Source organism: Trichosurus vulpecula, chromosome 4, assembly GCF_011100635.1.
Source record: "Trichosurus vulpecula isolate mTriVul1 chromosome 4, mTriVul1.pri, whole genome shotgun sequence".
Classification (NCBI taxonomy): domain Eukaryota; kingdom Metazoa; phylum Chordata; class Mammalia; order Diprotodontia; family Phalangeridae; genus Trichosurus; species Trichosurus vulpecula.
Window position 1 is genome coordinate 100,235,676 of NC_050576.1, and position 14,437 is coordinate 100,250,112.

The following is a 14,437-nucleotide window of genomic DNA, read 5'->3' on the forward strand; positions in this document are numbered from 1 at the left end:
CTCATGCTCTATCCACTACGCCATTCTTTCTCTCTATGTAAACATTGTACAGCCTTACCTAAAGTCCCACTTTTATACCTCGTTAAGGAGTAGCTATAACCCTAGCTCTCAAAGATTATGCCAATGCGAATGTGAGCTTTGGCAGTTGCTACTAATCTGGGAAAGCTTCAGATACTTGCTTAGGACTAGACCAAAAGTATGTAGTACTAAAACCAGCCAAGTTAAGTGTGGAGAGGCTCATCACACAGTGATGGCTTTTTTAGACACAGAAATCACCAGATGTAATTTGTCGAAGTATAGAGTATTGTTTGACTGCTTCAGTTGAAGAAATAGCTGTAACAAAATCACCAGTCCTTAAAATATTAAATCTGCTGTAATGTGGTTGTTTTGGGGAGGGATCCGAGCTAAAGTCCAAACCTGACTCATCATCTATGGCTAGAGAATGTTGACATTAGCTTGATATTAACTAAAGTCAGAATGAAAACAGAGATAAAAATTTGCATCCAATCTTGTTCTTTATTCAAGCTTATCCCAAAAATTGATAGACGTTATTCAGTGAGGGGAAGCACCACAGTGAAGTCGCAAGAACACTAGATTTGAGTCCAGGCTCAACCCACTTGTAAAATATGGAAACCTGGGCAACTCTCTTAACCCCTTCAAAATTAAATTTTCTTATTTATGAAATAGGAATAAGATTATCTTTACCATCTACTTCACAAAATTGTTGCCAAAAAAGCACTTTATAAGGCTTAAAGCACAAGATGAGTTGCATTTCTAGAGAAATAGCATGATATGATGAAAAGAATACAAGACTTTTCATCCAAATCCTGGCTCTGACACTTACCATATGACCATGGGCAAGTCCTGTAACATCTTTGAGAACACTTGTTTCATCTATGAAATGGGGAGAATATTACTAGTCTGTCTAGCTCACAGGGCCGTCATGAGTGAAAGTGTTATACAGGATGTCCCAAAAGTCTTAGGGCAGTTTTAACGGTTTAAAAGTACCCTACGTCTTTTGGGATACTGCACGATTGCATTATAATTATAACTGTTGTTATTAATTCTAGATTAGACAGTAGCCATCAACATCAGCTAATTTGGATTTCAATGACTGTGTGTGTGTGTGTGTGTGTGTGCGTGTGTGTGTGAGTATGCCATCTATAACCTAGAAAAATTGATATGAATTTTTGTTTTCCATAGCATTTACCTAATAGGAGATAATGTAGCAATATTCAGGTAGGGATTTCTTAAATAGTTTAAGAATTTGAAACTCAAGAACATGTAGAACTGAGTGTTGTAAACTAAAAATAAAAAATCTAAAAAGAAGAAAGCTTACATTTTATCTGCATTGATTAAGTTGTAAGAATTTTTCATCATTTTTCCCACTTAGCATTTAAATTATTTTTTTTCCCTTTTACATGAAACTTAGTTCAGGGAGAGCTATTCCATTTATGCCTCTAGACTTTGAAAACAATGTACCAAGAATTTCATATCTATGTTAGGAATAAAATTGGCTCGAATACGTGCATTTACTCTTCATGATAATACACAGTCAACATACAATGAGAAGTAAGAATGTTCTAGTGGATAGTATGTCCACCTTGTCATCAGTAAGACCTGGGATCTAGTCCTACTTCAGACACATTCTAGCTGTGTGACCATGGGCAACAGATAACTCTCTAAAATTCTGAGTTACAGATTTATTTTATATATACTTATATGTGTACATGCTGTCTCCCCTCATAAAAAGTAAGCTCCTTGAGGGCAGAGACTGTCTTTTTTGTCTTTGTTTACCCAGTGCCTAGCACAGTGCCTGACCAATGATAGGTGCTTGTTAGATCAGCTGATGAGCTTTCTCTGTGCATCAACAGATAGAGTTTTCAGGTTGGCAGTTCCCTTTACCAATGGAATTGGAGGTCAAAACCAGAAGCAGTCAACCAATCAACCAACAAGCATTTATTAAAGATCTAATGTGTACTAGGCACTGTGATAAGCACTGAGGAAACAAGCCAAAAAAAAGCTTCAACATAAAATAAATTCTACAATGCAATACCACATTTATTAATATTTATTAAGACCTCGCAGCTTCACTGGGAATACAAATATATAATTATAATAATGTAATCTTCTATTAATAATATAATCCTCTGACAATATAATCTATTAATGTAATACTTTTGTCTTCCCAATAATAGAAATTATATATTACATCTATAGCGTATATGACCTTTGGAGCTGCTCTCCTAATCTCACTCCCATTGGTAGGTTGTTTCCCTAGAGCTTGGCCAGCTATATCTACCTTCAAGGTTAAGGGGGAATCTGAGGAATTGAGGTTATTTTGACTGGTACCCAAGTCAGGTACAGGCAGAACAAGGTAATTTCCAAGATCCTTTCCACTTCTAAGATACTGTGATTCTCACAAAAGCTCTGAGAGGTCATCATAATAAATATATTGCCTTCATCTGTAGATAAATAAACTGAGGTCTGGAGCAATTAAGAGACTACCAATAAAAATGCCAGACCTATAATCCAAGTCTCCAGACTTCTGGTCCAAGTTACATTCAGTAGACATGCTACCTCACCTCTCAATTACCATCAACATTTTTGCCTGAATCTTAGAGTTGCTTCTGAATGAATGAAGATTGAGCTCTGGTACCGTTAGATCATCAGCTGTGTCGAACATCAAAACTGACATTGAAACATCAAACCTCAAAGAAATATTCAATATATTAGTGTTAAGTAGATGAAGTTATATGAAAACTCTCCAAAAATTAGTAATGATCCTTGATGTTTTACCTGTGGTCTCATCCATAAAGTAAAATTTTCCATTCCTAAATCAGTCAAGACAGAAAAAAGACACAATGGTTGAGTGTAAAGGTCATTGGTCTGAGAAATAGAAGACCAGCATTCTGATGCCAGTTTTGCCACTAAGTGTAAGGTTAAGTAAATAACTTACCCACTCACAACTTCAGCCTCCTCTTCTGTCAAATAGGATTGGCCTTCTCAATCACTTCGAAGTCTAAAGTTCTGTGAATTTACTCAATTTGATGATTATATCACTACTCTGATTCCTTACCGTATGATGGAGGTGACCCTGGGTTCTTGAAGGCTATGCCAGCCAAGATAGGGCTCTGGAAGGTCCTACCAAGAAGGGAAAGCTGCAAGCAAGAGCCCAGTGACAGATTGTTTGGCTACCACCTAAGGACCAGCCTCTAGCCAAGTCATTAACAGAAGGCTGGTTGGTCAAACAATCAGCATGGAAGGAATATAGCAGATCAAGCAAAAGGCCAGTTACACACGTTGCTCTTGCCAGGGGCGACTTTATCTTTTGGGGTTTGGGATTTACTGACACTGCACTTGGACGCACTGGATCATGGGTTACACACAAATGGTTTACAGCAGAATTTTTAAACAAAAGTACATTATACATGTATATTTGAAGCCCTTTGTGTGAAGCTTTGCTACAAAATGAAGGAATAAGTCAGCTCAGTTGTAGGTGGCCTAATCATTAAAGACTATTTGGAATTACTTCTATTTGGTTGGAAATAGGTATGTAGAGCTAGAATAGCAAGGGAAGGACAGTGTAGTGAATAAAGAGATAATTGTGGACTGGGGAAGACCTGTATTCAAGTCCTGCCTCATATACTCATTCTGTTATTGCTGTTGTTGTCCAAATGTCTCAGTTATACCCAACCCTTTGTGACCCCATTTGGGGTTTTCTTGGCAAAGATAGTGGAGTAGTTCACCATTTCCTTCTCTGGCTCATTTTACAGATGAGAAAACTGAGGCAAACAGGGTTAAGTGAGTCTCCCAGGGTCATACAGCTAGTAAGTGTCAGAGGCTAGATTTGAACTCAGGAAGATGAGTCTTCCTGATTCCAAACCCATTGTCCTATCCACTGTACCACACACTCATTGTGCGACCCTGGGCAAACCATCTAAACTCTTATTGCCCTTAGGCAATTAAAATGATAAGTTATATATGAATTTCTGAAAATGGCATTGATGGAGAGAGAGACAAACTTCTATGCTAGGAGTTCCCTATGCCAATGAAATTATAGTTCAATACACCACCACCACCACCACCACTACCACCCCCAAAAGAAGAAAGAAAAGAGATAACAGAACACTTCAAGAGAACCAACACTAATCAGCACGCACACACACACACACACACAATAAAGAAAGAAAGGGAAAATGACTTCCCTGGAAAGTATTTACATAATTTATTCAGAACCACCACTCTTTAATATTAGTATCCAGGTCCTTACAGCAATGTCATGGCATTTCTCTCCCATTTCAGGAGTTGTCAAATCAGGGAGCCTTCTCTGGGGACAAATTACTATTTGTCATATCTTATTCTTCTGAAAGTCTCACAAAGGAAAAAAAGCTTCACTGTCTTTATACATTATAAAACTTATTTTCAACACAACTTTGGACTATATTCATAGAAATGTAATATCCAGAATAAGAGAGGCAATGGGCTTTAATGCTGGTGTTTTCTCCCTGTGGATTAGCTCCAATTTGTCGTGTATGGATCTTATTTGTATGCAATTGTTTGCATATTGTCTCCTCCATTAGACAGTGAGCTCCTTGAGAGCAGGGACTGTCTTTTGCCTTTCTTTGTATCCCCAACACTTAGCACAATGCCTTGCATGTAGTAGGTGCTTTAAAATGCCTGTTGACCGATCCTACCATACTCCACCCTGGTCAGACCACTCCTAGGACATTGTGTTCATTGCTGACCTCCCCATTTGAGGAAGGTTGAAAAGTTGAAAAACTAGGGTATCTCCAGAGAAGGGTGACCAGGGTGGTGAGAGGATTGTAAATCACGATGAATTGGTGAGATTTCATTGGGATGAGAGAAGACTGGAGGAGAATATAATAGGCATCTTCAAGTATCTCATGTCAAGAGGAAAGGGGATTAGGCTTCTTTTCCTTGGCTTCACGTGATAAGACAAGAAGCAGTAGTTACAGAGAGACAGATTTCTTCTCAAGGTCAGTGGGGGGGTGGGGGAAAGTCCTAACAATTGGAACTGTCCAAAAGTAATGGGCTGCCTTGGGAGATAATGGACTCCTCTTAACTGGAAGTCTTCAAAATGGAGACTGACTACTTGTAAAGGCTATGTAGAGGAGATTTTTGTCGTAGAGGTTGTATGAGATTGCCTCTGAAAGTTCCTTTGGAACTTGATATCTTATGATTCTGTGAAGTATACTTTTTAAATGGGCAAAGCAAGATATTTCACTTTTGGAAAATTTGTGTTTATGCACATATGTGTGTATATGTATGTATGTATACACACACATAAATGTATAAATGAATTATGTATCTATCTTTTCCAGCTGAGACTCTCAGAAGTTTCAGGCTAGAGGCCCTTGTTTCAACACAGAGGTTCCAACCCTGAAAAAAGAGCATTGAATGGGAATATTTACAGGCTGTGCCAGCAAGAAAAATGCTGCTACTGACCCCTCTGGAGCCAAAAAAAAAGTGTCTTCATCTTCAGAGAGAACATAAATTCCATGCATGACAGAAGAGCTAGTGCAATGCCTTGTAAAACATGTTATATATTCAAGAAGACCTAAGGGTTTACTCTCCAATAAGGATGGAAAAATCTACGTGCCCCACTGTGAGCTCATAGTAAGGCTGTTTCATGTAAAAAGTTGGTAATTAGTCCCTGAGTGAATAAAGTAGAATAGATGATAAGGAATTGTTACCTAGAGTGGCAACACAAAATGCTCTTTCTAGTCATCAAAATTTAAAGGTTACAGAGATTGGTATGTGGGTACCTATTTCTACTTATGGACAATTTCTAACCTTTATAACTCTGAATGTGTAATGTTATAGTTCAACAATCTATGCTTTCAATTTGTATTAAATAGAGCATACATAAAATTCAAAGGAATGTGCAAAGCCCTAAGTGCAAGAGACTTTGTGATGCTGGAGTAAAAAAAAACCCTCTGTGAAGGCTTGGGAGGATTTGGGTCCTGTAAAAATCAATAAATCACTGCTTCTCATGATCATGAGTCTCATTCCCCAAGCCAGATGTGATACACCGCAGTACCAAATGGAAACTGTACACTTTGCGCTCATCAGCACTTAAATTTATTTTTCTAAGGAATCACCACTATGTAATTATTTTTCCAGAATTTATGCTTTTGTTTTCTCAAACAATTCATTGTCAGTTCCTTCGAGAGTTTCTCCTCCTGCCGGAATCCTTTTCTTGATTAGTTATGGTTCCCAAGGATCTCAGAAACCATTAAAAGGTTAATGCCACAGGGACTTGATTTGGAATATGGACAATTTGAAGGAAATCATTAACATTTTCAACTTCTACAAAAGAGGGTACACCCAAATGGATTGTGTTAACAGTTCTAGAGAGGGGAAGATCTGGGTTGAAATCCTGCCTCAGATACTCACTGACAGAATCCTGGTCAAGTCATCTCATCTCTTTCCACTTCAGTTTCCCTTCTGTTAAATGGGGATAAAACATGATTGTTGTGAGTCATAAATGAAATAATATATATATTGCTTTGCAAATGTTACGTAAGTGTAATATTATTGTGATTTGTATGTTAATAATAATTTCAACAGCATGCAGGCTTAAAGAGTTGTTAGATTCTAGGGGAGAGGAAGTGAATGGGGTAAAAAAAAACAAAACAAATTGGAAACCACCTCGCTGGGGATGCTATCTGTGGGTCAATACTTTTCTCCTCATGTTTTTAGGTTTTATGTGCCATCTAGACAAGAGTTGAAAGTCTTGACTTTTCCAACATAAATTGCCATTCTACACTGACCAAAGAATCTGAATTAGATGATTTCAAGGTGATTTTGAGGCCACTTGAAATTGTCAGTGCACATATCAGTACAGTACTTTACATAAAACTGATGTGCAAAAAAATGCACTTTTTTGAAATAGGTAAACAGGTGATTCATTGCACAAAAGTGTTTACCTTGGGGATTCCTTTGAGTAACAGGAGTCCCTTTCTTCAAAACTTCCATAACTTCTTCTTTTGTTAGTGTGGGCATGCCTTCCACCAACACAAATCACAGCCATTCTGCTTATTACTGGATGAACTTTTAGATTTGCCACAGCCAAAATTTAATCACCCTGTAGTCAATCTGCTGGTGTGTCTCTCTGTTTTAGCTAGACAAGGCTAGCTAGCTAGGTGGCACAGTGGATAGAATATAGGGCCTGGAGTCAGGAAGACTTATGTTGAAACCTGGCCTCAGACACTTACTACCTGTGTGACCCTGCACAAATCACTTACCCCTGTTTGCCTAATCACTCCAGTATCTCTGCCAAGAAAACTCCCAAAAAATGGGTCACAAAGACTTGGACCCCAAAGAAACAACAGAACAACAACAAAATTGGGGCAACAGATATACAGTTCATCACTCAAAGCTCTTCCATGTTGCTTCTCTACTCAATAAACTGTAAGGGCTCTCTATGAATCAAATACAATATCCTCCAAAAAGCCCTAATTGAAAATTTTTTATATCTTATTCTTACAAGATAGGAATAGTCACATATCTCTTCTTCCCAAATGATATGAGAACTATTCTGGACATTTAATTGAATGTAGCATGAGCTTATTTCCATCCAGATAAAGTTAAGAAGAGAAAAGAGTAGTTATCCAACAAAGTTAACTCTTATAATCAAATAATCTTCGGAATCAAAAACAAGCTGTATTTTCTTCTCTTTTCCCTGATTGCTTGAACTTTGGGATGGATGCCTCAAATCCCAGCTCCCTTTGCCTGGGAGATGTAGAAAGAAACAACCAAAGAGTACATTCAGTCAACATGCCTGTATGGTACAGTTAGCTCCATGATTCCTATTATGAGTAATAGAAGAAGCCATGGCAACAGCCTGAGAGTGAAGACACACAGTTGCCTGAGCTCGGGTCAGAAGGATTCCAGTGGAAATTGAATTGAAGAGAATTTGGCTTCAGTGGACAGAAATTGTATGTTTCTCTTCAAGTAATGATGTGAAAGTGTAGTACCTGACAAATATTAGACACTTAATAAGTGCTCATTCATGGCAAAAAAGGAGAAATTGAATACTTTCTCAGGTTTTGGAAGTAAAATTACCCGGCCTGATCAGCTTGTGAGCCATTACTCAAAAATGAAAAAAGGTTTTCAAATGCCTATTAGTAATTTTTTTTAATCTAGAGTTTATTTACCAATGGGGTCCTTTTGTTTTCCTTTGTGTGAATTTAAGTTTGGCATGAATCCTGTTCTCCCTCCCCCAAATGTACAACTGATTCTCAGAGTTACATTTATCAAAGCAAACATGTTTCAAATGCTCACTTTTAAATAGGCTACTATTCATTTATCTCACATGTTCCACTGGACAAATTCCTACACCCTCCCTGGTCGCCCATTTGACCATTGTTCACTTAGCCTTGCTTGTGAGAACTTCTTTCATTGTAACATAAACCACTATTTCACTTTATCGTTAAAAGTAACTTGTTTCAAAGTCAGTGTAGTGTTGGATATTACTTGTTTTCTTCTATATCCTCCCACAGAGTTAGCCAAAGCCTGTCTCCTGTAGGATGGGTGAAGATTAGAGGGAAGAATTTTGCTGAGAAGGGAATCAGAATTTCAGTTGGAAATTTCAAAATCACCTTTACCCCCTCTACTCTCATGCCACATGACTGTCCTGTATCAGAGATCAGCAAAGCAAGATTTTATAAGTATTATAGAACCTGTTTGTAATATTAGGATCGAGAGCACAAGGAGAGCCATTGTTTAGAGTTTTTATATTATACCAAATAGTAGCAATGTCCTAACAAAGTGTTTTTTTCTTTTATCACTTACATTTGACAGTATCTAGCCAAGTACAACTTTGGTGTGTTTTTGAAAACACACACACACACACCTAGAAAAATTCTATCTTTACAGCCTTTCCTATAAAGAGGAATCAAATGCAAGATGATAAGCTCTAGAACGCGTGACAGGCTTCATTTTGCAATTAATGAAGAATGAAATATTTCTTTAAAAACTGCACACAAATTTCATAATATGTGTTGAATTGAGGATTCATATGTAATCAAGAAGAAAATATTTAATCAAAAGAAAAAGAGTGCTGTAGGGAATCATTCAGAGTCAGAAAGGCATTTGAATCTTGAAAATATCTTTTTTTATCTGTTGGAGTTAGCTGAGTATAATTACGTGCATTTGTCTATAGTAAGGGATGTAGGTGTGAGAATTCCTCAGGCTTCCTGGCATTTTAAAGAATTATAAACACTGTTTCATGTCTCTACTTCTGAAGAGTTGCATTCCAAAGTGAAGAGTGACTTTTATGTACCTGGATAAACTGAAAGTAGGATGAGTAGGAATAACATATTTATGGTCCACTTTAAGGCCTGCAAAACCCATTTACATATCTTATCTGATCATTTAATACAGTGCTTTTATCTTGACAATGCACTCTGATACTTGTCTGTTGAGTTTAAATGCCATACTGAGACGCAGCCCTCCCAACAGTGGACTTTGTTTGCATCAGTGATTATTGGAGGATCTCATTAATCCACTTCGACAACATATTTGATTCTACCACCCCGGCTTCGAAATAAACATCAACTCTGCATCTCACATTCCCTATGTTTATTTACCTTAATACTCAACTCCCTTACTGTTTTTAATTTGGGGTGGAGAGTTGAAGAAGGGGGATGAAGGGCACATTGATGCGAAATTATAGAGAAAAATGTAAACACCCAAATCATTCTAGACACATTTCTCCAGCAACTGTAAACCAACCCTGTTGTGTATGGATACAGAGAAAACTAAATGCACCTATATACATACACAGACGTGAATTTAATGGGTATATAATACAAAATCATGTATGAGAGAGTAATGGTTCCTTTGACAACCATTAACAGAATTGATTGGATTTTGTGCATTTCAGCTTTCAACAAGAGCCCCACTGATCTTGCTTTAGGATCAGATAGCCCTAACTCTTTCCTATTTATTTTTGTGTAATTGGAAAGAGAGAGGGCCTGCATCTGCTTACTTCACACACGTGCATGTTTGAATTTATTTGCATGTGTGTGTAACTACATGCTGTGTACACACTGAATACAAGGGGGGCTGTTTGCGTAAATAAACAACAGAAGTGGTATTTCATCAAAGAAATTTTCAATGAGCTAGTCTCACTGTCTTTTATTTCAATATTTATAGTGTTCCCCTAAGGCAGAGATGCCCTAAAACAACTATAGATGACCACTTGGATTAAGGCAAAATGAACTTCCAGGGCCCACATATATGAATGCTGAGGTGCTCAAAGAAAAATGGAGAAGCTAGTATCAGGTTAAAGGGCACTGTCCTGTCCTGTTATTTTGCCGAAAGGACAAGGCTTTCATTTTGCAAAGATCATTAGTCACCAAGATATATATTTTAGAGAGTTTCTTGTAGGGAAGATTATGTTGGCAGTCACTGGAGTGTACCAGATGGTTCATTAGCATGGGTTAGACAAGTCAAAGGCTTTCAGAATCATTTAGAAAATGTCAAACAGAAACAAGAACCCTGTCACTTTTTATTAGAATTAACTACATCATACCCTGGACACAGATTTCACCTTGGGTCAGAAAAATTAATACAGAATTATATGAATTGTGTAATATACTGGGTTAAGATGGGTCTTTCTCTGGGGACTCATTTGCTGGCAATATATTATGGTCCCTCTACTTTAGGAATCCACAAACCTTTCCCTTTTGTAAGATATGAAAAGAGTTGACCTTGCTCAAAATCCATTGGTGTCTAATTGATTTGAGGTATATGCAGAATTTCAACAAGATACTCTGCTCCACTTCTTTTGTGATCCTTTTTTGTAGGAAGCCTGGTGAGTGGGATTTACTGAATATTCAGCAGCATGTAAAGTATGCTTTATGTCAGGAGGAAAATACACCCATTAATTGAACACAAGGCTTTGGTAAACAGGAATTAAAATGCAATTGAAATGGTGTGACTTCTTTTTTTTTTTAATCCAGATGTCAAAAACCTTGAGAACTTCCAGCTGGTGGAAGGGGTTCAAGAACAAGTGAATGCTGCATTGCTGGACTACACAATGTGCAACTATCCACAACAGACAGACAAGTTTGGGCAGCTTCTCCTTCGGCTACCAGAGATCCGGGCCATCAGCATGCAGGCTGAAGAATACCTCTATTACAAACACCTGAATGGGGATGTGCCATGTAATAACCTCCTCATTGAAATGCTGCATGCAAAGAGAGCATAAATTCTCCCCCACCTCCCCCCCAAGAGCTTATTTCTGCTTTCGAAAAAAAAAAGCTGAAAAAAGGAAAGAAATACTCTGAACTGCTCCAAGCAACACTAATTAAAAACTTGGTTTTCAGACACTGAGAAAATGGTATAATAATCAAATACTTAATAGTAAATAAGTGATGTATCAGGGTATTTGTATTGCAAACTGTGAATCAAATGCTACACATCCCCAAAGGAATATAAGACGCTACAATAAAACTAATGAACTTTGCAGGTGGACACCGTCACCATGTCAGATGGGAAAGGACAGAACAATTCTTGTATATTTAAACTGATCTCCACTAAATGAAGAAATTTAGGAACAAATTGACCTGTGTTATTAAGCTATTGTAATGGGGGGGATTTGCGTGCACTGAATTCCTTCACCAGATAGCTGGAATAAAAAACGATTCCAAAGGATGCAAGCTGCACCTTTAGGCAGCATCCTTTGCATTATCCTTCCAAGGACCCTACACCTATTCTCTTCTGTGATCATGGATGTGTTCTCTATGCAGAAACCTGTTTTAAAAGAAGGAAAGCAAAGACCTGTGGAAGGCCACACACACAACAGCCATGCCACCAATTCATAAAAAGCCTGCGTGCCGGGTCTGCAAACCGCTAGTACGAACAGTGTAGGAATAAGTTAGCTTGCCATTCTTAATATGTTCTGAAGTTTGTTTTGTCACGTGTTCATGTTGTTTAAAAATGGAGGCAGTATCCCTCTTCTGGTCTATGTCAGCATGATACAGGAAAACATGCTTTCACATGCTTTTCAACTGGTCCAAAGCTAAAGCTTTAAGGAGACCCATTTCTGCTGCTGTGGTGGTGATGTGGCATCTGGACATCACCACGTGCTGGTATCCATAAAGTTTTCGTGCCAAATGGCTTGTTAGAGCACATCGGTCTTTTCACCTTCACATTTGTAGTTCATTTTAAAAAATGTTTAAAAAATCTGTGCTTGGGTTTCGAAGAGCATTTCTAGGTTGTTCGAGCTGACAAGCAAAGGCAGTGGAAATCAAATCACCTAGTCTCACAGCAATTGAACATTGCCAAAAGGTGGGAAAAAGGGACTTGTTTTTAATATGTATTGGGGTTGGGGGTGAGAGAGGGGAAGACTATGAAAAGTAACTAAAAGCTTGACAAAGAGGAAAAAAAGAAGAGTGATACTGGCCTTTCTAAGTAGACCAAAGTCTGCTGCAGAACAAATATTGGTGAAAGACAATTACAAACAATCTCTTTCCAAATGAAGATATCAGTATTATGACATGTGAAGTCACAGTTATGAAAGTCTTGCCTTATTTCACTATCCCAAGAGTTAACTGTGCAGGTGTGGATCAAGAAATGTTTAAAATAAAGTATTACTACTTTTGCATTCAAAGAAAACCTAGTGTTTACATTCTTTAGGTCCTGTGGGGGGAGGGGAACTGTGATACTACACATCGCAAACGCAGTCATTTCCTTGATGTCGCTTTCTGATTGGTAATTATTTTTTACCAGTTCTTAATTACTGTATGTCGTGAGACACTAAAATCAAAAGGGAATCTCATTTAAACTCTAATTTTTTAAAGATTATTGGCTGCACAATCACTTGCTGAAACTGTAAAAAAAAAAAAAAAAGAAAAAGAAAAAAGAAACCTCCTAGTCCTTTAATTTTTTTTTCATAAATATTGCTGGCTTTTAAATAGTTTATTTATATTGTATATCATAGTTTCAACTGTAGACAATTATGATGCTAATTTATTGTTCCTTAGTTTCCCCTTTGTATAAGATATAGCCAAGAATGAAGAAGCCAAATATTATGTGTTTACTGTAGCATGTCTTCAAGTTAGTAGAATATATAGTTCAGGGACATACAAGAGTCTTAATGAATGAAAATCAGTCACTTGACTCAATGCCTGTAAATCTTCCTAATCCTCAAGGTAGTTTATTTAAAATCTGTTGTAAATTATATGACTTGTAGCATCCTCTGTTTCAAGTGATCTTAACTTAGAGAGGTGGGCTCTTCACCTTAAATTCCTTTCCAAGCATTGTACATTGTATACCAAAGACATCAGTCCATGCTTCTCTAGTCATTCAAAGCTGTCTATTTCATCACCTCCATGACTCAGCTCAACTATTTTGTCCGTGAGTAGGGTACAAACTTAGCAAAGTTTAGCATCTGTGACTCCTTGCTGTATGTCTACTGCCAATTCTAACCACTCATTCTAATCTAAACAGTTCAAAGGATCCCAGAAAAATAGCTCAGCAGAATGGCATATCCAACATAAGAAAAAGGAATTTTTTCCAGTTATACTAAGTTGACCCAGTCACATATGGAGACCAATTGTTTTACCAGTGAGCTGAAAAAGTGGGTCCAGTGATATATGTACAACATGGGTGAGGGGTTTGTGGATTGTTTCTGTTTTGAGTTGTTTTGGTTTTTTTTTTTTTACATTTCAAACAAATGCATTACATTCTGTAAATTCTATTTTTTCTAATACAGTGCTCCTCACTGAATATTAAAACCTTTAAAATGTCAAATATAAGTGTGTTATTAACTATATATAAAGCGCTACAATCTCACTAGAGAGGAATGTGACAGAAAGGTTTGTTTAAAACAACAACAATCACCAGTCAAATTTTGCATCCACCCTGATGGAAACAGAAAGTTCAGAAGCGGATAAACTAGAATGTATATTTGCCAGTGTCTGTGGTTCTAAGAATCCCTCCAGCTTGCCAAAGTTTGTGAACTCAATTTCTCTAATGTTAATTGTTAACCACTTTGTAACCAGACATTTACTTAATGACTGCCTTATCAATTACAGGACATATTAGTAAAAGCAGACGAAAATGAAAAGGTTTGGGCTTTGGCTGGTTTACCATAGTTGTTCTATGTTTGTAAACAGACAATCTGTAATGTCTGAATATTTGTATTACAGATGTTCTGCAGCTGCCTTGGGTAGAGTGTGCAGTTAGTTACTTGTTGGAGTTCTCTTACTGTATCAGTGAAATACATATTGTCATGTCAGTTCTTTGCCAGGAGTTTCTCAACACCAATGGAAATTTTTTTTCAGTATTTCAATAAATATTGATATGCCCAGCCTGATCATTTTAAAATTGTTTTTATGAAACTTTCATTGCATTAGACACCTAAAAGATCGAGTTAATTGAATAGGATTTAAGAAGAGGA

General features: G+C 37.3%; 1 protein-coding gene across 6 annotated transcripts in view; it reads left to right on the plus strand.

The window, feature by feature from the left end:
* Window positions 1-14,104, plus strand: part of NR5A2 (nuclear receptor subfamily 5 group A member 2) — a 182,029-nt gene extending 167,925 nt beyond the window's left edge. For all 6 annotated transcript variants that reach the window (XM_036754292.1, XM_036754294.1, XM_036754293.1 and 3 more), the window contains one exon: window positions 10,995-14,104. In XM_036754292.1, coding sequence (XP_036610187.1) covers window positions 10,995-11,242 — 248 coding nt within the window. In that variant the 3' untranslated portion in view covers window positions 11,243-14,104. The remainder of the gene's footprint in view (window positions 1-10,994) is intronic.
* The last annotated feature ends 333 nt before the right edge of the window (window positions 14,105-14,437 follow it).